The sequence below is a fragment of the Camelus ferus genome, chromosome 19, assembly GCF_009834535.1.
Source record: "Camelus ferus isolate YT-003-E chromosome 19, BCGSAC_Cfer_1.0, whole genome shotgun sequence".
Lineage (NCBI taxonomy): Eukaryota > Metazoa > Chordata > Mammalia > Artiodactyla > Camelidae > Camelus > Camelus ferus.
Window position 1 is genome coordinate 40371615 of NC_045714.1, and position 24762 is coordinate 40396376.

At 46.7% G+C, this 24762-nt stretch overlaps 1 protein-coding gene across 1 annotated transcript; it reads left to right on the plus strand.

Annotated features, from left to right (window-relative positions):
* Positions 1–4135: 4135 nt before the first annotated feature.
* On the plus strand, positions 4136–24540 carry LOC106730101 (lipopolysaccharide-binding protein). Its single transcript, XM_014562472.2, has 12 exons — positions 4136–4580; positions 5291–5405; positions 7723–7851; positions 8250–8405; positions 8865–8926; positions 14759–14837; positions 15582–15585; positions 16250–16426; positions 18045–18248; positions 19144–19284; positions 23497–23560; positions 24425–24540. Exons 1-12 carry the CDS (start codon positions 4457–4459, stop codon positions 24538–24540), a joined length of 1371 nt encoding a protein of 456 aa, XP_014417958.1. The 5' UTR covers positions 4136–4456.
* The last annotated feature ends 222 nt before the right edge of the window (positions 24541–24762 follow it).

Here is a 24762-nt window from a genome sequence, read left to right on the forward strand (position 1 = left end):
GCTGTATGGACCCTTGACTCAAATTACAGCCATGCCATGACTTGCACTGTCATCCTCACTCCTTACGTCTGATGAGGCACTGTTATGGGTTGAATTGTATCCCCGACAAATTCATGTGTTGAAGTCCTAGTCCCCCAATACCTCAGAATGTGACTTTATTTGGAAATAGGGTCATTTCAGGTGTAATTAGTTAAGATGGTCACTAGGGTGGACCTCTAATCCAACACAATTGGTGTCCTTATTTTTTAAAAAGAAAGGCAACTTGGAGACAGATGTGCACCCAGGGAGAACGCCATGTGAAGTTGAAGGCAAAATTCGAGGTGATCCGTTTGCAAAGCCAAGAAATGCCAAAGCTTGCCAGGAAACCACCAGAAGCAAGGGGAGAGAGGACTGTACCAGATTCTCATAGCCCTGAGAAGGACCAGTGCCACCCACACCTCAATGTTAGATGTCTGGCCTCCAGAGCTATGAGAAAATAAATCTCTGTTTAAGCCACCCAGTTTGTGGTGCCCTGTTATGGCAGCCCTAGCAAACTAGTACAGGCAGCACGTGCTGTCCCCTCAGTCATTCTGGAGTCCAACCCTGTGGGCATCCTTCGCGTGGATCTTCTCCATCCCCAGCTGCTGCTGGACCTCTGTGTAGAACCCAAACCTGACCTGAACACTCTCCTGATGAAACTATTCCCAGAGAGTTGTAAAGAAAGACTCTCAGCTCTCCCTTCCCCACACCGTCCTGTGGGAGAGGGGAACAGATTCTCAACTGGTCCCTTAAACAAAGCCAAGGCAGAAGGGCCACAAAGAGAACTGCTCTTAGAAATGTAGGGATTCTGAAACAAGCAGAGACTGACATTTCATTTCCTAATTGGTTATCAGCGGAGTCCAGGGCTTGCTGAACAGCCCTTGTGATCCAGAGCAGAAATAAAGAACACTGGTGAGAGATGCAGTGGTGCTACAAGCAAGCAAGCAAAGAAGAGGCATGGACCACCTCCCTGAGATGATCCTGTCTTCCAAAGGAAAGGAGAACTGGACTCGATTCTGGCCACAAGCCTAGGGTTGAGGACACAAACTTGGGGGCTGCAGGTAGAGAGTGAGTCTCCCAAGGGCTGATTCTTGTCTAGACAGCTGCTTGGAATTGAGTCCCTCATTGACAGGTCTTTTGGGAGCCTCTGTTTACCCACCCGGGGCTGACAGTCATCCAGCTTGGATAGACAAAGAGGACTTTCAACTCCCCCAGGTGGCCTCCCCTCCCTCTTCTTCACAGGAACAGAGCAGGGAAGAGGGAGGGTACGTGGAGGAGAAGGCCACCCCTCCACACACACACAGATGCACACACATGCAGGCACATGTGTGTAAGCACATGCTCTTGTACAAACACGCACACACACATACGCATACATGCCCGCACGCTCCAAGCCATGAGAGCCACAGAAGCCCGCACAGGGGTAGAAACACTAAGTAGAACATGAGATTGAGATTTTACATGCACAGGACCGAGTCAGAAATGAAACCAAACAGGATTGAAAAGTGATGGAATCAGGGCTGAGAAGTCGGGAAGGGAGCTCCCTCTCTAGGGAAAACGGAGGATGTAACACAGTAGAGGGGTTACCAGTTACTGGAGAATAAAACCACTCCATGCTGGATAATGGGGCCCTTCAAGAGGGGATTCTGGCCCATGCTTATGCTTCCTCTTCCTTCATTCTCTCCTCCACCTGCAACCCTTTACTCTCGCACAGTTATTTGCGCCTTCCAGAATGCCCTGTGCTGTCTCAGGCCTCCATGCCTGGGCTCCTGCTGTCCTCCCAGCCCAGGGTAACGTCCCTCTCTGTATCTGTTTGCCAAACTTCTACACGTACTTCAAAACCAAGCTTGACCACTTCTACTCTCTTAATTGCTTCTTTTCTGTGCTCCCATGAGCCCTAGAAGATAAGCTCTCAAAGCACCTTCTGTATCTTTGCACTTATCACAGTAGAAACATGTTGATTTGATGGGGAGGAGAGGCAAAAGGGGAATGCGAGTAAGATTTTTCACTGCACATCTTTCTATACTGATTGATTTTTGAACCATGTGAACGTATTTCCTAGTTAAAGAAAATTACAAGTATCATAAAAGGATTGTTCTAGCTCCCAGTGCAGAGCACGACGCCACAACAAAAAAGAATGAATTACTATAGAGCTACAGTCATCAAGACAGCATGGTATTGGTACCAAAACAGACATATAGACCAATGGAACAGAATAGAGAGCCCAGAAATGAACCCACAAACTTTTGGTCAACTCATCTTTGACAAAGGAGGCAAGAATATACATTGGAATAAAGACAGTCTCTTCAGCAAATGGTGCTGGGAAAACTGGACAGCAGCATGTAAAACAATGAAGCTAGAACACTCCCTTACACCATATACAAAAATCAACTCAAAATGGATTAAAGACTTAAACATAAGACAAGATACAATAAACCTCCTAGAGGAAAACATAGGCAAAACATTATCTGACATACATTTAAAATTTTTTCTCCTAGAAGAAATAAAAGCAAGAATAAACAAATGGGACCTAATGAAACTTACAAGCTTCTGCACAGCAAAGGAAACCAGAAGTAAAAGAAGAAAACCTACGGAATGGGAGAAAATTTTTGCAAGTGAAACAGACAAAGGCTTGATCTCCAGAATATATAAGCAGCTCATACGACTCAATAAGAAAAAAATAAACAACCCAATCCAAAAATGGGCAGAAGACCTAAACAAGCAATTCTCCAAGGAAGACATACAAATGATCAAAAAGCACATGAAAAAATGCTCAATATCACTAATTATCAGAGAAATGCAAATCAAAACTACAATGAGGTATCACCTCACACCAGTCAGAATGGCCGTCATTCAAAAATCCACAAATGACAAATTCTGGAGAGGCTGTGGAGAAAGGGGAACCCTCCTACACTGCTGGTGGGAATGCAGTTTGGTGCAGCCACTATGGAAAACAGTGTGGAGATTCCTCAAAAGGACTAGGAATAGACTTACCATATGACCCAGGAATCCCACTTCTGGGCTTGTATCCAGAAGGAAATCTACTTCAGGATGACACCTGCACCCCAATGTTCATAGCAGTACTATTTACAATAGCCAAAACATGGAAACAGCCTAAATGTCCATCAACAGGTGACTGGATAAAGAAGAGGTGGTATATTTATACAATGGAATACTACTCAGCCATAAAAACCGACAACATAATGCCATTTGCAGCAACATGGATGCTCCTGGAGAATGTCATTCTAAGTGAAGTAAGCCAGAAAGAGAAAGAAAAATACCATATGAGGTCGCTCATATGTGGAATCTAAAAAACAAAAACAAAAACAAAGCGTAAATAAAGGACAGAAATAGACTCACAGAGAATACAGACTTGTGGTTACCAGGGGGGTGGAGGGTGGGAAGGGATAGACTGGGACTTCAAAATTGTAGAATAGACTACACTGTATAGCACAGGGAAATATACACAAAATGTAAAAAAAAAAAAAAAAAGAATGAATTAGCGATGCATGAAATAAGATGGATGAATCTCAGAAAACTAACATTGCGTGAAAAAGCCAGTCAGAAAGGAACACACACTGTATGAGTCCGGTTATATGAAGCTCCAGAAAAGGCGAAATGAATCAATGACAACCGAAGGCAGATCAGTGGTTTGTGGGATAGGAGGTGGGGAAGGAGATTGGGAAGAGGCAAGAGAACTTCTTGGGGTGATGGAAGTGTTTTTTATTTTGATTACGATGTGATTGCACTGATGTATACATTTGTCAAGACGCATCGAACTGTAACACTTAAAATGTGTGCAGTTTATTGCATATAAATTATACCTTAATAAAGTTGATTTTAAAACAACATAGGCAAGAGAAAGTCTAAATGTGTCTGGAGCCTCAAGTTGTGGAATCCATTCATCGTCTTTGTGACCTGACTTGGGATGGTCTTGTACGGCCTAAGTGGAGAACAGTGGACTCCAGCGAAGCCAGAGCGGGACGGTGGAAGGTCCGGTTGGAGAGGTGTCTCGCAGCCAAGTTGCAGTGGCTTTCACTGCCAGGCTGGGTGTTTAGATTTCAGTCTGTAGATAGTGGTGAATGAATGGAAGGTGTTCAGCCAGAGAGAGGTGTGGGTAGGCAGGCTCCTCTGGCAGTACTGGGCAGCAGCACTTGGAAGAGGAAGAGGGTGGAGGTGGTGGTACCACTTCGGCTATTCTCAGGCCAGAAATAAACCTCAAACAGTTTCACAAGCAACCTTCCCCTTCATCTCAAGTTGCTAGAACTTGAGCTGCCCCGAAGCCTTGAACTTTCTCTGCTCTCCCTCCCAGCTGGCTCAGTTCCTCATCTGGCCCCTGGCTTTATAAGCGCCTAAGCCCCTGCTGTCACCTTCAGGAAGGGAGGCTCCTACAAAGAGACTCTGACCGACCTCTACCCAGGAAGGAGCTGAGGACAGGATGATGGCCAGACCATACTGTGTGGTAGTAGCCCTACTGCTCCTGGCAGAGGTCACCAGGTTTGGAGAAGGAACACCTAATCCTGAGATCGTGGGCAAGATCACCAGAAAAGGCCTGAAATATGGTAAGGGTGAAGGGGGATGTCATTCCTCTGGTGCCCATCCTTGCCCACCAGGGTGGTGTGGTCATCAGGACAAGGAATCACAGGCTGGGATTCTGCCATTGCCTATCTTAGAAACCTTTGGATATGTCACCCTCCAGGCTTCAGTTTCCTCATCTTGAATAACAGGAGCCAAGGGCAACAATACTGATTAGGTCAGTATTGTTCCCAGGGTGGTCTGTGGACCACCCGCATTAGAATTGCTGGGACACTTGTTAAAACACAGATTCCAGAGATCCACCCAACTTGCTGAAGTTGGGTCTGGGAATCTGAATTGTTAACATAGGGCCCAGGCAATAGTGAAAAATGCTAAGGGTTGACCATATTGCAGTAAATGATTCCTCAAAAGCCCCTCTGTATCCCATGATTGATTCCACGATCTTGTTGAATGAATAAATAACAATGATTTTCATTTACCTGGTACTTTGCACTCACGAGCTAACTTAATTCTCTGTCTCAGGTTGTTATCCTTATTCTTATTCTTATTGCCATTTTACAGATGGGGGAACTGAGGCTCAGGGAATTTAAGGATTTGCTTAGGATTACACCAGTTGTAAGTGGTAAATCCTGAACTTATTCCCAGTCCACGTGATTCCAAAGCCCAACCATTAAGCTGTTATACTTAGCTCCCTCCCCCTGAATGAGCTAACGCAACACCCCCCATTTTCCCCCAGCCCGCCAGTATGGAATAGCCACCCTGAAGAAGGAGCTGTCTGCCATCAAGTTGCCTGATTTCTCGGGAAGCTTCAGAATCTGTTTGATTGGAAACGTGAACTATGTGTTTAGCGGGTGAGCACCCTATTCTCCACCATGGGGGCAGCAGAGGAAGAAGAATGGGAACCTAGAGTCATGGGGACCTAAGGTCGTGGGGATAAACAGGGGATCATCACTTGGACTAAAGGCAAAGGGATCATGGTCAGCTCTTGAGGGATTTCTGGAAGGTGCTATGTGATTTTTGAATTATCCATATGGGAGGGAAACCCTTAGAAACCATTCATCAGTCCCTATGTCAGTCCTGCGAAGACCAGCCCTGGACTGTTGCTCTGCCAGGATCCCCTGGCTACTCTCCTGATTACCCAGATTAGGGACCTGCTTGAGACACACCATCTATCCCTCCAGAGTCTGTTAGGGGTTTGTAATCAAGGGCTTTAAGTCTTTCTGGGATCTTTTCACATTTTATTTGCATACTACCCCTTGAAGATAGCACCCACACACATCTCCAATGAGGAGTAAAGCAGGGAGCCTCCTGGTTTCTGGTGAGCAGCCCCAGTTCCTAATCTCCCTCCCTGTGAGACTTCACTGACCTTAAACTCCCTCCAACTGTCTCATATTGTCTTAGAGTCCTCACCCCTTACTCTCTTCTCATCCATTCTTTGACTGCATGGATATTCCATCCCCATCCTGCTCAGTGTCCAGAATCGGTCCTTGGGAATCATCTGTCCATCACTAGTAGAAATGGCTGCCTCTTAGAATCCTCCCCAAGTCTTGCAAGAAAATTTCCTTAAAAAAGTGGGCAAAGAGAAGCTACTATAAATTTACACACACATGCACACACACACACACATACACACACACACATACACAAAATATCCAGACCATGCCACTTAGAGGGCACTGCCCCTCCCCACGGCTCTAGAGCACCCCCTGCACCTGGTTTTCACAGACGGTTACTGTGGTCTGTTAACATCCAGATCTGCCACCAACAGTGAGCTCTCCAACGGCAGGGACTGGATTTTGTATCTCTGTGGCCTCCGTGCCTGGAGCCAGGTCTGACAGAGCAGGATCTCAGTGAATGTTTGTTGAGTGAACTAATGAGTGTTGATCTGACAAGAGCCACTGACTTAAATGACCACAAGGGAGTGTGAGTAAGACAGATGGGTGTACCAGGCAGGGTGAATATATCCATCAGGGACAAGCCAGAAAATCAAAAACCCATGCCAGGAACTTCAATGGAGGCAACTGCATATAGGGAATTTGCTTCAGAGGTGTTAGAGGAGCTGAAAAGCCAAACAGGGAATGATGAAACCCAAATGAGCAACAAACAAAAGTCACTAACATCACTAAAAGCTGGAGAGACAAAGATAGAAGACAGTATCTACAGAGCACAGGAGCCAGGGCCTCTAGGTAGGAGCTAGGATCATAAAGGAAGGGGTTGTCTGGCAGGAGCTGGCCCCAATGTGGAAATGTAACCACTGCCAAAGATACAATCCAAGGCAGAGAGAGAAGAAACACCCTGGCTTCTCCCCTTTTCCTATCCACTCACCTCCCCCCAGTGCCTCCCATTGGCCAATCCTAATTAGACACCAGTTAAAAGGGTTCTGGGAAATGTAGTTTGCACACATCATTCCCACCCAATATAGGTCAGAGGGAGGGAAGGACAGGGAATGGGCCTGAGAACAAGCAAGTAGATGACTGGTGCAGTGTTTACTTGGAGGGCAAAGCCCCCATTTAAAGAGGGGCAGCTGCTACTCACCTGCAGTTGATTGATGCTGTAAGGGAAAATGAGCATTGCTTTTTTATTTTTTCAAGAAAAGCCAGACATCTTGTTTTCTTTTCCTTCATATTTTAGGTGTGAAACTTTCTAATTTTAAAAGTTGGCAACTGATTCTGGTTTTTTTTTTTTTAACACTATAGGAAAAGAAAAGCATGTCTAAAGCGTGCCTGTCATATATACGGCCCACAGGTGATCACAGGTCACACTGGGTGATCTCAGATCTAAACTGTGAGCACTTATTTGTATTCGAAGTGTGTGTGCAGGTGGGGGTTGGGGTTACAAAAGGGAAGCTGCAAGACACATAATGCAAAGTCAGCTCACAGGGTCCTCGCAGTGGTGACAGTCCAGTGAGCAGGACGGGCGGCAGCAGCTAATAGGGGCGGGTGTCAGAGATCAGAGGAAGGCCTTTGATCTTGGAAGGTTGTGGAAGGCTTCCTGGAGGAGGGAGAGCCTGAGCAGACCTTGAAGGACGCGGATGAGATGATTTAATTGTCCTTTTGCTGTTTAAGTCAATACATTTGAAAGAGTATGAGAGGCTGGAGGGGACTCATGCTCAGAGGACTGATGTGCGCCTGGTTTTTCTAAGGCTGATAGTCTATCTGCCTTCCCCAGACTGAGGATCCGTCGCTTCGTGCTCCTGAACTCTAATCTGAGACTACACACAGAGCAGGGTATCAGAGCCTCCCTGTTCAATAACTACGTGTCTGTCAGTGGGAACTGGAAGGTGCAAAAGTCTTTTGTGTGAGTAGTACTGGGGTTTCCTGGCTCTTGGCTTTGGGCAAGGACTTGTCCTCTCCCCCTGCTTCCATTTCTGGGTTCTGAAACATCCAGTCTAGAAAGGACCCAGATCTGACCAACCCTAAGACTCAGTTTTATTGTCTATAAAATGGGGTCAATAATAACCCACTTCATAGATGCAGTTGTGGATTAAAGAAAATAACAGATGTTAGGCAGTTAGCAGCGTGCCTGGCAAGTGGCGAATGCTCAATAAATACTGGCTGTTTTAGTTAGTAAGTTGAGGCTCAGGGCACACAGCTGTTTAGTGGGGCCTGGGAGACACACTTGGGTCTGCTTGTGCTGGCTCCTCTCTCAGGAGGTGACTGGTTATACACTCCTTGCTTCTCATTTCTTCCACCCAGCAACTTATATGGTACTTTTGATCTGAGTGTGGATGACATTTCCATCTCAGTTTCTCTGAACTTCGGCAAGGACCAGTCTGGACAGCCCACTGCCTCCCTGACCCACTGTAGCAACTCCATTGGCCAAGTCAGCATTGAAATTTCCGGATACCTAAGGTAAATGACCCCACACACTTGCTGGAGATTGTCACAGCTGCTCAGCATCCAGCTCACCCACGGGATGCCTCTGATAAGACATAAGAGCAAGGTTTAGGATTCATCACAATCAGAAGTCCGTGAACTAAGTCCTCTGGACCACATCCACCCGCCACCTCCTTTTGTAAGATTCCCTGGAGCACAGTCACACCCATTGGTTCACATTATGTCAGTGATTGCTTTAGTCCTACAACAGCAGTGCTGAGTAGCTGTGTCAGAGACCACATGGCTGGCAATGCCAACAATGTTTACGATCTGGCCCTTTAAGAAAAGTTTGCAGAAGTCTGGGCAAGATTGCCTTCGATGGCAAGCTGGCGTTTTGAAGGGACTTGCCTGGAGGGGCTGCTCAGTGAATATGGAATGAATGAATGAAGGATGACTGCCTGCTCCCTCTGTTTCGGTTGGCACTCCGTCACTCAGATCCTGGCACGACACAGAGGGCAACTCAAAAGGTTTAACTGACAAGGAGTCTAATGAAGAAAGTATTAACTGGAGGGCAGGCAGGATGAGGGGTGTTCAACAAGGGGAGGGAAGGGTGTTACCAGAGCCTAGAGCTGGAAACTTGGAGAAGGGGCTGTGGGACAGGAGTATAGTGGCACAGCAGGAGGCACCTAGATAAAAATAACCCCAGCTTCTCTCTCCTTCCGCCTGTGCCTCCCATTAGCCAAAACAATCAGCACCCAGAGAGCAGGAGAGCTTGAGAGGTGAATCTGCAGTTTTCATCCCCCCAGGGCACAGAGAAGAACAGACTGGGACTGGCGGGGGGACAGTAGCAAACAGAATAAACAGTCAGTTACGCTGTGCTCGAAGTGTCCATGTCGGGTGACCATGTGGATGGGAACAAAATGTCCTTTAATCCTGTCAGTTTCAGGGGAATTTACATTTTGGGGAACCCAGAGGCTGTTCATTGTCCGTTTATTCAACTGACAAATGTTTTCTGCACGAACACTAGAGGCTTTGAACTCGAGGCTGCTGTTTGGGAAAGGCAACTTTTAGCTGAGTCTGCATCGCTTCAAACCACCGTGTTGTTTTGTATTTTTTTTTTAATGGCAGTTTCTTTTTATTTATTTATTAGGGAGGTAATTAGGCTTGCTTATTTATTTATATTTAATGGAGGTACTGGGGACTGAACCCAGAACCTTGTGCATGCTCAGCACCCGCTCTGCCATTGAGCTGTACCCTCCCCTACCGTATTGTTTTCATTAGGTGGGCATAATACCCCATTTCTCAGGAGCAAAGCCATGAAACTCTGTATGGTTTACACACACACACACACACACACACACACACACAAAGTGGAAATGGACACAGTAGAGCCAGCAAGATGTTTTAGCTACTTCATTATAGTGGTTGTAGCTGCATGGTTGGGGTGCTATAGACAGGAACACAGAAAACACAAACACTCATGGTCTTGACCAAAATGAGGACTTGGCAGCTTTACTTAATCTTTCATTCCACAAAGATGTATTGATCCCCTATGATTTGTCAGATCCTGAGCTGAATGCTAGGAACATAAGATGATGCAAAATAGACAGGAGGAAATTTTTTTTTAAGTTTTCAAGAGAGTAATTCATCCACGTACTTCAAAATTCAAAAAGCGGAAAAGGGTGCAGAACGAAAAATTATCTCTCCACTCTGGTTCTCTGACCAAGCAGCTCTCCTTGCCAGAAGTGACCAAGGTTAACAGCGTCTTACGTATCACTCCTGAGAGTCTTTGCCTGCACGCACAGATATTTTATTTTTTTATTTTTTACATAAATGGTAGCATGCTCTATACAGTGTTATGTCTCTGGCTTCTCTCACTTAGCAATGGATTTATAAGCCTTACTACATCAGAACAGTACTTTACAGCCCTGTTCAAAGTACTTTTCAAAGTGTTCCATGGTATGACACTAAAATCTATATAATTAGTCTCTACTGATAAACTTTTAGTTTGGGGTCAGGGGAGGTTTCTTCCAGTCTCTTGTTACTACAAACAGTGTTACAAAGGATAAGCTTGGGTATAATGTCATTTTGTACCTGGGCCAATTAACTATAGGATATATTCTTAAAATGGACGTGCAATTTCGTAATTTTAATCTATGCTAACAAATGGCTCTCCAAGGGGCTTGCTAGTTTCCACTCCCACATGCAAGGTAGCAAAGTATGACCACCAGCACGGGCAGATCAGTAGAGATTTAACTTTTTGCCAATCTAACAGGTGAGAGTTTCTCAGTTTTAGTGACTGTTGATCTTGTTGTGAATAATGTTGAGCATCTTTACCTATGTGTAAGAGCCACACATTTCATTTTTTCTAAACAAACTATTCATATCCATTCCTATTCTTCTTGGTCCACTGTTCCCTCTCCCCAGGCAGTCTTTAGAACTTTTGACTCCAAATTCACCAGCCTCCTTTAGGTTGCGAGTTACAAAAATTCAACCCAGATATTTAAGCATTAAAAACGGCCTTGTCTGGCCCATATACACTTGTAAAGTCCACAACATGAATTCAAAGCTATGACTGGATCCAGGTATTTGACCAATGTCACCAGGAATCTCTCTGTCTCTGGATCTAGGGCTGCTTCCTTCCCAGGCAGGGTCCCGCACCCTCAAAGTCGTGAAGATGCTCACAGAAAGCTCCAGTTTCCTCGGCCCTCAGAGCCCACCATCTCAGCAAGCAGGAGCCAACTTTCCTCTACAGCACCGAGAAAAGCCCTGAGGAAAGCTCTCATTGGTCAATGTGGGGTTACGTGCCCATCCCTGGGTAACCATTAGGGACTCTTATTGGCTGAGCCAGGCTCTAGGACCTGCCTTTAGACCTGGGGGTAGAGGTGGAGTTAGTCCCACTGAACCACAAGGACTGGACTGGGAAGGGAGTGAGTTTTAAGGAAGGAAGAGGATGCTGGAGAAGCTGATGTACGTAGTCAACACCCTAACCCTAACTAGCCTACTCCCACTAACATTTCTGATTCAGGAAAATACCGTGGGTGACCTTCCCTTGGATTAAATCCATCTGGCTGGGTCCCATTTTGGAACAGCATGGGGAAAGTTCGGGCCCTTCAGTGAATCATAAAGTGGTTTCTGACCCTCTTTCCTCTTTTCTCCAGCTGGATCCTGAACCTCTTCAATGAAAGAATTGAAAACAGTTTCAAAAATATCTTGGAACAAAAGATAAACAAAAGGATAAGCAGATTTGCAGTTAACACCGGATCAACAGCACACACACATCTGATATTTGGAAACAGCCTTGTCTCTGAAGAAGGCTGTCATTTGAATTTGCTTAACAAAACCTTCTTTATTAATGATGCAAAGGCAAATTTCAGGGCTTTCCCAACTTTGTCTGACCACATATGCTACATTGGCATTGAGAACCAACAGAGTGTCTGACATCTAGCTGTAGATAATATTAGAGAGATATGGAGAAGTGACTTTAAATTCTTCCCTCACATCATAATATGCAAAAATGAACTCTAAGTGGTCTATAGATTTAAATGCTCAAATAAATCTAAAAGTTTTTGGAAGAAAACCTAGGATATCTTTCTCATCTTAAGTAGAGGAAAATATGTCTTATATAAGACTCCCCCCCTAAAAAAATGCACCACATTGAGAATAGCAGTGAGGTTGGCCCTTCGTATCTCTCACCTCTGGAAAAAGCCTTGGTCTCGGAGGCTAAGAGGTACTTCTTCCATTTACCCTCTGTCTAAAGAAGTATCTTTGGACAAGTTGACGGACTCCCTGGAACCTCAGTCTTCTCATCTGTAAAGTGGAGACAATGACCCCCACTTTGAAGGGGGCTGGTGAGGATTTGATTAGATGACCACATGGAGTACCCGGTACACTGGGTGTGTTCAGAGCACTCACCGTTATTACTGTCAGAGTCATTTCCCAACTGGTTTTTACCTCCTGGAACCTTCACTGTCGAGCAAATGATCTCTGCCGTCAGACACTTTGGGTTTACCCTTTACCCAGTTCTGCCACTTTGCTGGCTGTGATGCCTTGGTTAACTGGCTTAACCTCTCTGAGCCTTAGACTTCTTGTTTATTAAAATAGGTCTAATCACAGCAGCCACCTTTCAGGACTATTGTGAGGACCATATGACATCATAGCTATGACACTAACTAGTGCCTGGTACAGGGGAGGAGCTTATTTTCATGGCTATTTGTGCTCCCAGGAGCCCTGTGCAGCAGGCTGAAGTGAGAGGCAAACTGTGATCCCTGCCCTACAAATATAGGAAATACGGGCCAGAAAAATCTGAGTACCATGTGTCCAGGAGGGAACAGGGCAGGTGCCAGAGAGGCTAAGCCCAAGGAATAGACAGTTTCAGAGGGTGTGGTCACTGACTTCAACCTCCATGGGGCTCTGAGTGCAAATCCCTGGGTGGCTCTACAGAGAGAGGGATTTGGGGTGAATGGATTCAGGCCCGAAGAGCTGGCTGCCCAGGTGGTGTTGCCTTTACCCTATGCTCAGGGAAAAGCCAGTTCAGTCCCAGCTGACACAGGCTGGCTTGGAGTTTGCACAAAACAATGGTTCCCAAAGTGGGGAAGCTTCCCCCAAATGAACAGTTGATTTTCAGTCATGTGGAGCCTTGGGTATTAAATTATGCAGACTGATAGAATGAATCAGTGATTCCCTATGTGGGCCTTTTTCTCTTTCAAAGGGGAAGTCTCAGTTTGGGGCTAATGTATGCTGAACACTTTCCTTTAACAAAGAGGGGCATTCTCTGCTGGGCAGCCTTGTCTAGCCCGACTTCCACAGTGGCTTTTCAATCCTTTGTATTTTTTTTCCCAGTTATATCCTGTTTATGCCAAGGGATACCCGATTCCCATTGACAAGAGTGATAGAAAGTTTCTGAATTTTTTACTAAACATATGTCGTTTTTAAAAGATCACTTGATGTAAAGAAAATATTAAGTAAATTAATAAGTAAGAACGGCGAATTCACAGAAATGGTGCAGGAATAGCTGAAGTTAGGAAATTACAAACTAGGAACTTCTGGGATCTCCCAGTCTTGACACAGAGGAGTAAATTGGTGGCCAGCTGAGGGACTGGAATTCTCCAGAGAACGCTCCTTCAGGCTTTGCTTTGGGGGGGTCCCTGGTGGCCCTAGTCAGTACTGCCTGCAGACCAGGCTCCGTGCTCCTCCACAGGTCCCCTAATCCCAGATGGCAAAGAACCCAAGTAGGAAGAGGAAACAAAGAGGCTGGGGGATGGGTGGTGGAGCCTCTGATTCAAGAGCTGCCTCCTCAAGAAGCTCTTCTGCTTTGTCCCCCGTGCTGTCTAATAAATGCATTGACATACTGCACTTCTTGGCATGCCAAGACACTGAACTGAGGACCATGACAAGAGCAGACCCTAGGGCAGTGCTGACTTGACCACCATCCAGTTTTAATGTGGGTTCTGGAAAAGCCTAGGCACTTAAGCTAGACCCACCTGTGAGAGGCTAGCCCAAATGGGACAGTGTCCAAGTGCTGTGGCTGATGAAGGTAGCAGTTTCTTCTCCATTTCCACCATACGCTCCCTCCCCACACACACCTACCTATAACCCATGGTTCCTGGACTGGCGGTGGGGCAGGAACAGGGACACGGCCAGAGAGGGAGGTGGAGGAGGGGCTCACCTGGCTTTCTCATCCGCTTCTGACAGATCTGTGAAATGGTCAGGAAGTCAACAGCCTCTTACCTGGAGCCCTATCTCTGGACTCTGCCAGGTTTGGAGCCTCCCTCTCTCCTCTGGATGCCATCAGTTACCATGGCACCCTGTACCCCTGGAATCATTACCATCATCTCCCAAGAGCCCTGAGGGAATTTTCCCCGTCGAGTATTTCTCCATCCTATAGAGTTGAATATGGGGTGACCACCTCTCTTGAGGGTCTGTTCTCTGGAGGAGGGGGAGTAAGGTGATCAAGGGTGGTAACTCAGAAACACCTACTCTTCCTTCAGATCTCAGCCCAAGCGACACCTCCTCTGAATCCCTACCCACCACTTTCCCCCCATTATATAGCTGGCATCATCCTGTGGACTTATGCTACCTACATTTATTTGCTCAAGTATTCAGTTGTCTTTTTTCTCCCTCTGGAATGTCAGCTCCATAAGGACAGGGACCTTGACTGTCCCACTCAGCTGTTTCATCAGCCCCAGTATACAGCAAGTGCTCAAAAAATGTTGAGTGAATAAAGTGCTCTCTTTGTGACTGAAGGTACTGTGGATCAGCGCCAGCCTCATTTCCTTTCTCCAAAGGCTGTAATCCATGTGAAAGGAGCTCCCTGGAGTTGTGCAGTGTACTTGCACAACTGTGTTTGACGACCCTGTAAATAATGCTGTCTCTTTCCTGTTCCACAGTCACCCTGATGGTTAACCAGATTGCTGGCATTGACTACAGTTTAGTAGGAGCTCCCAAGGCCTGCACATGCCCTTCAAGGTAAGGGGCTGTGGAGAAAGGGCCTTATAGCTGAAGGCTGGCAGAAAAATCAGCCCTGCCTCCCAGAGTTGGCTCCTACTCTTCTTCTCCAGTCCATCTGCCTGTCAGTCCACATCCCTGGCCAGTGCCCACAGTGGGCAGATGTGGTACTTGGCATTGCAGAGCAAAACCTAAGACGAGGTCTCTGAACCAACATAATAAATCTTTCTGGAGTCTGGAAGACCTGAGCTCAAATCCTGGCTCTAGCACTTATGTGCTGGGGTACCTTGGCAGAATTACTTAACCTCTCTGAGCCTCTACTAAATTGGAATAACAATAGCCTTACCTCATAAAGTTGCTACAGACATTGCGACATGTATAAAGTGCTTAGCAAGTGCCTGGCACTTAGTACATGCATACGGTAGCAGTATTATTACTACCTGCCTTACTCCCTATTGTAGGTCCCTGCAAGTATGATTAAATTAAGTATCTTGAGATGACAAGATTATCCTGGATTAATGAGCTGTTAATCATAGGGGTCCTTATAAAAAGCAGACAGGAGATAAGGGACAGGAGGCAATGTGACAATGGAAGCAAGAAGCTGGAGTGAAACTAAAGGTCAGGGTGATACGAGGGAGGGGACCACAAGCCAAGGAATGCAGATGGCCTCTTACAAGGTAGAAAAGGCGAGGAAGCAGATTCGCCCTTGAAGCCTCCAGAAGGACAGGCTTGCCAGTATCCTGAGTTTAAGCTTCTGACCTGCAGAAAGGTAAGGGAATAAAGCTGTTTTGCTTTAAGCCACTAAGATTATCATCATTTGTTGCAGCAGTGATAGGGAAAAAATGCATCCAGTCTTCAATCCTGTCTCTTCCACAACTCCTCTGTGGGTTGAGCCAGGACCTGGAGTGCCACCCTCTCCAGTTTCATTTATTTCACTGACACTTATATGCTTCTAACTATGTGTCAGATGCTGTTTTAAGTATTTGTACAGATATCAATGTATTTCATAAAATGTATTTCAGACCAACAGCACTATCCCCATTTTGCAGGTGAGGAAGTTGAGGCACAGGGAGGTTGGAGACTTACCCAAGGTCCCAGAGCTAGTAAGTGGCAGGCCAGGACCCAAACTCACACAGTTAAGCTCCAGAGTCTGTGCTTTCATCGTGGGGCTGTGCCTCCTCCCCTACCTTCTGAGCCTGGGAGAACACAGGACATAGGTCCCTACCCAAGGAGAAGACTCTATAATTGGGGGATTTCACGCAGCTGTCAGGGCCTAGATGTTGTGGGGCCAGAAGGAATCTTTCAGGATCCCTGGCCCCACATTCTGGAGAGGAATCGCCACCCCGGCCACCACCCAAGCAGGCTTTGGATGCTTCTGCCTGACATCCTCTCTGGTAGTAACCTTTGTGGCTGATATGTTCTTCTGTCTCCAGGGTGAATTCTTTGGCCAAAACGGAAGCTTTTCAGTCCCCTTCGATGCTCCGCTCATCAGGCTGCCCGAGAAACATGACTATATGATCTACTTTGCTGTCTCCGAATATGTCTTCAACATGGCCAGCAGGGTGTACCACCAGGCTGGGCTCATGAACTTCACCATCCAAAATAAGCATGTGAGTAAGGGAAGGAGGAGGCTGAGGGGGTCCCAGGAGAGAATATCAGGAGGACAGTAGACCCATTGAGGGTGCTCTAGGGAGCCGGGGGAAGAATGTGGAATTTGAAGCCTGCCAAATGTGGGTTGAAAGCCAGGCTGTGCCTCAGTTTCCCCATCTGTGCGTGTGGATCCCAAGAGTGCTGGTTCCCCAGGGATGATGACTGTATGAGAGACTGTCTCCAAAGAGCTTGATGTCTGATGCACAAGGTGTTCATGTCAGCTATTATTAGAAAATAAGACAGAGTCTGATGTATCATATCAGGTCCTCTAAGCATCAGATGCCAAGACAGCGTTAGACTTGTAAGAAGTTTATCAGGGGAACACCCATGAGAGATAACGGGGAGAGGAGGATAGAGCTGGGGGGGTAGAAAAAGTGCTGCTGTAACTCTGAGAAGCCTCAGCTAAGCTGATGGGGAGCCACAGCACAAAGCTTGCTAATGAGAGGAGTGCCGTCTCAGGCAGAAATCTAAGGAGTCGGGCTCCAGGCTGAAATCCTCTGCGCGATCTTGCAGATCCGACCACAGGCAGTTGCATAAGCTTTACCAGGCAGGTATCGCCAGGCCAGACTTGGCTCATGGCCGATTCAGCTATACATGTGTATATTCTTTTTCATTATAGATTATTACAAGCTATTGAATATGGTTCCCTGTGCTATACAGTAGGACCTTGTTGTTTATCTATTTTGTATATAGTAGTTTGTATCTGCTAATCCCACACTCCTAATTTATTCCTCCTCCTCCTCCTTTCCCCTTTGGTGACCATAAGTTTGTTTTTTATGCTGGCTCATGCTCTCAATTGATCACCTTGAATCCTGGAATCTGACAATATTCTCCAGCCCTACCACCCCAGCGGTGCTCAGTCAGGGGCTGGGAGCTGTCTGAGGAGCATGGCTTCAGTGTGAACAGTGTGGGGCTTAGCGTGAGGCAGGGGGTTGTGGAGGCTTGTCAGCCGACTGCCCTCCCCCCAGCAGATCACCTTGAAGAGGGGGTCTGAGAGGCGCAGCTCCACAGCCCACAGCCCAGCACGGTGGTCAGAGCTGTAGGAGCAACCCAGGTGAAGAGTGGGGATCTTGAGGCGGGAAGAGATTAAGGAAGGTGGGCTGTGGACAGGTGCAGGCAGGGTTCGCCGCACTGAAAGATGGGCAAGTCATAGGCATGGGTAGAGAATAGCACAATGAGAGATTCCTGGCTAGAAAATGAGTTTGGAAGGCGGGGAGGGTATAGCTCAGTGGTAGAGCTCGTGTTAAACACGCATGAGTTCCTGGATTCAACCCCCAGTACTGCCATTTATAAATAAATAAACCAAATTGTCTCCCGCCTCTTAAAAAAATTTTTTTAAAGAAAATTAGTTTGGGGGAAGCCATATCTGAAAGCACATTAAATCCAGGCTGCAGTGGTTATCAGCTCTTTCTCACCTTTTAGGGGAGCGTCCTGAGAAGTAGCAAATAACAATAACACATTTATTAAGTCCTTCCTATGTTCCAGGCCCTGCACTCAGCACCTCACCTGTATATCATCTCCTTCCATCCTCACACACCCTGCACAAGTGCTATTATCACCCTCCTTTTCCGGGTGCAGAACCTAATGCAGTTTATCAACCATCAGTTGGCTGAAAAATGGTGGAAGCCGTATGTGAGCCCAGGCTGCCTGAACTCGAAGTCCACACCTCTGACTACTCTGTTGTCCTGCTTCTCAAGTAACTTCCTGCTTCGTCTGCTGCAAATTCCCTTGGACTCTCCAGTCCTCCTGAACACCAACTCCTTCTGGGCCATTGTTCCTAAGGTAAGACCTCTGCCTGCTCATCACAGAGGACAAGACAAGCCCGTTGACATGGGCCAGGTGTGGAGACGGTAGATGGACATCTATGAGCTGTCCAGAAATTTTCTCCAAACAGCTTATTTATTAGAATAGTGGATAAAAATAAGTTACTAAGTGATTTTTTTTTTTTTTGGTACAAAATCCCCATCACTCTCTGACTCCTTGCAGCATAAAGACACAGGATCTGGACTCAGATTGCCTGGATTTGAATCCGGGGTCTGCTGTTTTGTGTTGGCAACTCAACTTTGTTGGGCCTCAGCTTCTTCATTTGTCAAATGGGAATCACTATCATAGAACCTGCCTTACTGGGTTGTTAGGAGGATCAAATGGGAGATGACACTCAACCGGTGCAAATACACAGGATCCTTCCAGGGCACAAATGGGGGCACATTGGGCAGGCTGATAATTGGGGGCTAGGCCAATAATTGGTATTTGTTTGATGTTTATGGAGAGCAGAGCTGAAAAGTGGCAGGGGCAGAGAGGAGAAGAGTCTTCAGTCTTCCCCTTCTTGAGCCGGGCAATTCAGCTCTGACCCCAGACTTGCACACGAGTCAACACAAGCTGGCCTGAGTAGGAGGCAGTGTGGTGACCATCCACTGCTTTTGGAGCATGCCCACTGGGGTGTCTCACCCATCCTTTCCAACCATAAAGCTGTCCATTGAAAAGGAGTTCTGAAAAATACAATTCCCACCACCCTGTGATTTTTCCCTGCTGGTTTAGAGCCCTTGAAGATGTGAGCCTTGGGCATCTTCCCACCTGTTCTTCTGAGTTACAGCTGGGGGTCCCTCTGTCTCTTGTCCTCCCTGAGTCTCTGCCCTTTTTCTCCATCTGGCCAGGTTGTATCCCAATATGGAGCTAGAGTTTTGAGACGTCACCTGAATCAGCGCCATTCCTGATGTTCACCCCCGGGAATGTGACCTTCATGCCAGTGATGGACATCCAGGCCTTCGCTCTCATGCCCAACTCCTCTGACTGCAAGGCACTCTTCCATCTCAGGGCGGTAAGTCTGGGCCTGGCCCAGGCAAGCAAGGGTCATGTTTGCCATGAGTGTAAGCCCCTCCCTCAGTTGAGGGACTAGGAGACTATACAGCTGATTGATGCTGGAGGCTATTTATTTCTGGAATGTTGTGAGTGGGTCTTGCATTCCTTTCTTACAGAGAGAAAATAGATTGAAAAAAATGAATAGAGCCTCAGGGACCCATGGGACTATAACAAAAGATCTAACATTCAGGTCCTCAGAGTCTCAGAAGAGGAGAAAGTGGGAGGGGCTGAAAAAGTACGCAGTGAAATAAGGGCTGAAAACTTCCCAAATTTAGCAAGATACATAAATCTACAGATTCAAGAGCTGAGCACATTCCAAATGGGATAAACCCAAAGAACTCTATGCCAAGACACATAATAATTAAATTTCTGAAAAGTGGGATAAAGGAAAAAAAAAAAAAAAACCTTGAAAGCAGCCAGAGAAAAATGACATCTTATCTGTAAAGGAAGAACTCTTCCAATAGCAGCATGTTTTTCATCAGAAAACATGGAGGCTGGAAGAAAGCAACACGGTATTTTTTAAGTGCTATCTTAGCTCAGGCTGCCATAACAAAGTATCACAGGCTGGGTGGCTTAAACAACAGATATTTATTTCTCACAGTTCTGGAGACTGGGAAATCCAGACAACATCTGAAGTAACACACATTTATGCCCACATTCCATTGGCCAGAACCCAGTCGCATGGCCATATCTAACTGCAAAGGAGGCTGGGAAATGTAGTCCAGTTGGGTGCCCAGGTGATAAAAGAAGTGAGTCTTGGGAAACACACAGCAGGCTCTACCTGTCACAGGATCTTCCTTGTCCATCTCTAATACTACTTGGCCACTGTTCAAAATGACACTGACCTTATCCATGCCTGAGCAGAAGCCAGCCTTCTGTCCTTTGGCTGGGAAACAAAGTGTTCCCTTCTTCCTACCACAAGCCTTTGGGACATCAGTTAGGTTTCAAAGTGGAGCTGTTCAGTGATGCTACCACAAGCACTCATTCAAGTGTTGTAGGTAAGAGCTCACCTCCTGGAAAGAGGAAGTAGACTCAGGTAAAAGAGCTAACATCATAGATGGGACAGGCTTTATGGGGCCTCCATATTGAGTCACCTGGTTCGACCCATCCCTGACAGGCCAGGCTTCATCCTTAAACACAGGTGTCAATTACTGGTGTCTTTAAATGTGCCTAGGGCTCAGGGACTCTCTGAACTTCCCTCGGTAGCCTGCTTAGCAGTGGACAGTCTCCCTAACCAAATGCTCTGTGTCTTTAGTTTGGGTTCATTCCTTTCTTGATGATCCCATGAAGATGGAGATCTCAGGAACCTCAGCTCACCTCTCTTAAAGTCAGCTGCAAAGCCACCAACATTCTGCATCCTCAGTCCATAATCCTTGGGTAGCTGCTTTTTGCCTCTATGTCCCACATCTGGCTGCAGTATCTATTTCTGAAGAGTTTTCTCCTAGACTGGGACCCAAAAGGATGCCTTCATGAGCTGAGTCTGGGTCATCCCCTTTTGCTTTTCTAAAGAACCAACATCTCCATCACCATCAACATGAGCTCTGGCAGGATCGCTGGTTCACTGACCACAGGAAAGTTAAGAGGCCATGGTTGGGGGAGGGAAGGGGGTGGGGTGGGTGATCGGAGCATCTAGTCTGGTTCACTGATAGAGCAGGGGCTGAATCTTTGAAGCAGCTCTCCACTGGCGCCAGCTCATTCTCCAATCCGGGTGCCCGTCTGCATAGACATATTGACAACGCCTCGGGGAAAACCCAGAAGCCGAGAAAAGTTACCAAGTAGCAGAGGTTACCTTCAGGCCCCTATTGCTTTGGACTCCTCACTTCCCCCTCTCAGCCGTCACTGGAACAGCTGAAACTTCTGCAAAGAGGGTACTTAGGAACAACATTCTAGTTGGAGAAGGTGGGGCTTGAAGCTGTGTTTGCAAGAACTTTACATGTAAGATTGAGAAAAACTGTCAATATTAACATATCAAAAAGTGGGAGATGTGGGATGGAGGATATAAGGCACCCGCAAGCCACTGCTTACTTCTCCATGTACCCAGATACCCATCAACAGGCACGTGTTTATATAACCAGAGTCAGTGGGAAGAGAGTTTGGGTTTGGGGCAGCAGGGACCGTACCGCTTGCTGGGGTTGGCACTTGTCCTAACAGTGTCCTCTGTCCGGAGCCCTCACCTGCGCCCTACATCTCACCCACTCTGGGTGCTGCTCCCTGCTGAGGTACAGGTGCAGTGGGTCCATCAGAGGAACAAATTCCTGGCCTCAGAATTAGATGCTGTTGGCTGACAGAATGGCCTGACCCTGTTAAAATGGACATCTCCTTAAGAGGTCTTTAAAAAGAGAAGCTAATGATGAACATTTGGGGCTTTGGGAGTCCTGGAATTTGAGTTTCTGCATATGGCTTGGGGTCTCTGTAGCGTCAGGGGAAGACAGCCAAGGGCTTAGACTGTGAGGAGACAGCAAAGTAAGGAGGATCTGCGAGGACCTCACACAATGATTCTTACCAAGGAATCATGAAAACTTCTCTGCCGCATGAGCAGAAAACAAAGAGATCTGTCCAGGGTAATGAGAATTCCCGAACAAGGGAACCAGGTCAGCAGCCCAGGGAAAGCCTGTTAGGAGGGAAATCATTGGGACAGCTGGGGCAGCCATCAGGATGCCCTGAGCCACTCTGCCTTCCTTCACCCCAGTGGGTGCCAGCTGCAGGCCAGCATCATTGGCGGTGCCTCTCTTTCCCATTTTTATTGTCTACTGCCATATTATATAAGTAACGCATGCTCATGGCAAGAAAAAAATGGAAATTACAAGAGTATTAAAAAAACAAACAGAATCACCCATCACTTTGCCACATAGACTATCACCATTAATAGTTTCATATTTTCTTCCAGTCTTTTTAATACATTTTCATATCATTGGAGACGTACAGTGCATCACTCCTTGTATTCTACTTTTTCCAGTAAGTATTTGTATCATTTCTTCAAGTTATCAAAGTGGCTCAGCAAACATTGTTTTTAACAATGTCACTTCTTAAATCAGAGTGCATGCTTAAAGCCTTAAATCCGCAAGCAGCATATTGCAGAGGAACCCTTGGGTGCCCGGCCCTCAGCAATGTTCCTGCCCATTAAGTACCACACACCCCACTGGGGTAACCTCAGAGAAAGTACCAGCCATGGCGTGGGGTGACCCACGCTCCTCTCTTTCTCTGCACAGTAAGCTGAAATTGGAACTGAAGCACTCCAACATCGGTTCCTTCAACGTGAATTGTTTTCCTTCAGCATTTCTTGAATGTCCTCTCCAAGCAGGGCTTCATGGGAAGAAGCTTCATGGATGGGCTCCAGAAGTGACAAGGTTCCAGATAAAGACGCATTGTAGTCTTGCAGGAAATGGGACACCGTGTCTGAAAGTTAACCACCCCAAATAGGGCTACAGGGGCAAAAGGACATGGACATTAAGAGCGTGAGCTTTGGAGGAAAACAGGTCTGGGCTGTTCTACCAGCTCTGCCACTCACTAGATGTGTGACCTTGGGGAAATCACTTAACCTTTCTGAGCCTGTTTTCTTGACTGTAAACTGGGAATAATAATAATAGCATCTACCCCAAATAGGGGCTGTAATATGAGTTGGGGAAATGAATTCAGTAACACACTCTTGACAAAATATCTCACACATAGTAAACTCTCAGTCTGTGTTCACTATTGTAATAACAGTGCCCAGGAGCACAATCCCTTATCCAAAGGACTGATGGGCTGCAGAACCAGGAATTTTTGAGAGGTAATATGGGGCATGTCCCCTATGTCATATAACACTTCCAGCAGGATCCTGGGCTGAATTCCAGAACCAAACACATTACTATTTTTGCAACAAAATTTTAAAACACTCACACAAAGTAGAATAAACAAAACTAAATAGCTCCAGGACAGTTCAGGTCATGTTTTGCCACAAAATGAGCTTGCATGTATTTATGGAGAATGAAATTCCGAGATTTGGGGTTTGGGGGACTGTGACTAAGGGATCAATTGTGTGTGATGGTGACAGTCATGGTCAACCTCTATTCTGTAAATGGGATGACAGCCTGATGTTTCCAGAGTGGGGAGCCAGATGCTTTTCCCTTGGATTCCTGCTTTTATTCATGTCTTACTTGACTACTTTGCTCTGGCCCTTCCTCTGCTCCAGGTGGTGTTGATGGAATCCATCCTCAATGACTATGCACTCCACATCATATACCCAACTCTCAACGGTAAGCATAGCTGCTACTGACTGCCCCATGCAAAAGCTGAATTCTACCCTTTCTGTAGGATTCAGGGTTCATTCATTCATCAACCAGGTAAGCCTCTCTTCTGTGGTGGCTGGGGCAACCCATGATCCTTGCCCGCCTGGAGTTCACACTTTGTTGGGAAGGCAGACGTGTCAATGACAACAATTAGTTAAATGCCACAACAGAAGAAAGCTGCGGGAACTAGGGGGCTGCAGGAGCTAGCAGGAGGCACTGAACATGACTTAGAGGTCACACTAGACTTTCAGGAGGTGAGGGCTAGGTCCCTAAGCACAAGGAGTTGGGTCAAGGGAGGAGGGGAATTCCAAGTGGCACTGTGGAGAGCACCTGGAGTCAGCACCCTGGGTTCTGGTCAGGTTAGGTCACTGACTTGCTGGGTGACCTTGATGGAAGTAGTGTTTGGGAAAGTGGCTGCCTGAGAGCCCAGCAGGCCTCCTCCCGTGCCAGGGCCTTCTCCAACTGGCCTCACCGTCTGCCTTTTACATCCAAGAGAGAAGAGCAGAGAAATTGGCCTGGAAAAGAGAAAAGGGGGGAGATGGTGGTCCTTGGGGATGAGTCCCTGGATATAAATACTGCATGCTCCAGCCCAGGCCACTTTGGATGATAGGTGGAAGAGGGCTCTCCAAGGGGCCAACAGAAGTTCAAGAGGCTGTCCACATCTGCCCACTCCTGAAGAGGCACGTGTCTCAGTGTGCACTGAATCCAACAGCCTGCCATATTTCCAAGTAGCCTGCTCTCATTGGTCAGCTGCAAATCCAATATTCTGCATCTTCACGCCTCCCCAGTCTTCTCTCTCCAGCCTACCTCTCTCTGCTGTTTATCTTCCAGCAAAGTTGGAGGAGGGCTCACCACTCCCTCTGCCAAAGGACATCTACCTCAACAGCTTGGAGTTGCAAGTCCACAAGGTCAGTGAGAAGTGCAGTCTGGGTGGGGGCGCTCTATGACCTCCCAGGCGGCCTGCTTCAGGGCTGGTGGATACTAGGGTAGGCCCTGACCCCCATGAGATCCTGAGCCTAATTTTTATAGGGGAAAAAAAAGTACTTTAGTCTTAAATTTTTGAGTATAAATGAAAGGTTTTGACTATCTGGAATCTTGGCTTGCTATAGAAAAACTCAGTTCCCAATAATTCAGTTCAAACATGTTAACTGAGCACCTACAATGTGCAT

What these genes read in the sequence shown, in the direction of transcription:
- LOC106730101 (XM_014562472.2), top strand. Translation starts at nt 4,457, where the DNA reads ATGATGGCCAGACCATACTGTGTGGTAGTAGCCCTACTGCTCCTGGCA. An exon ending in AAGGTGCAAAAGTCTTTTGT is followed by an intron (nt 7,852 to 8,249) that starts GTGAGTAGTACT and finishes TCTTCCACCCAG; the next exon opens with CAACTTATATGGTACTTTTG. An exon ending in CATATACCCAACTCTCAACG is followed by an intron (nt 23,561 to 24,424) that starts GTAAGCATAGCT and finishes TTTATCTTCCAG; the next exon opens with CAAAGTTGGAGGAGGGCTCA.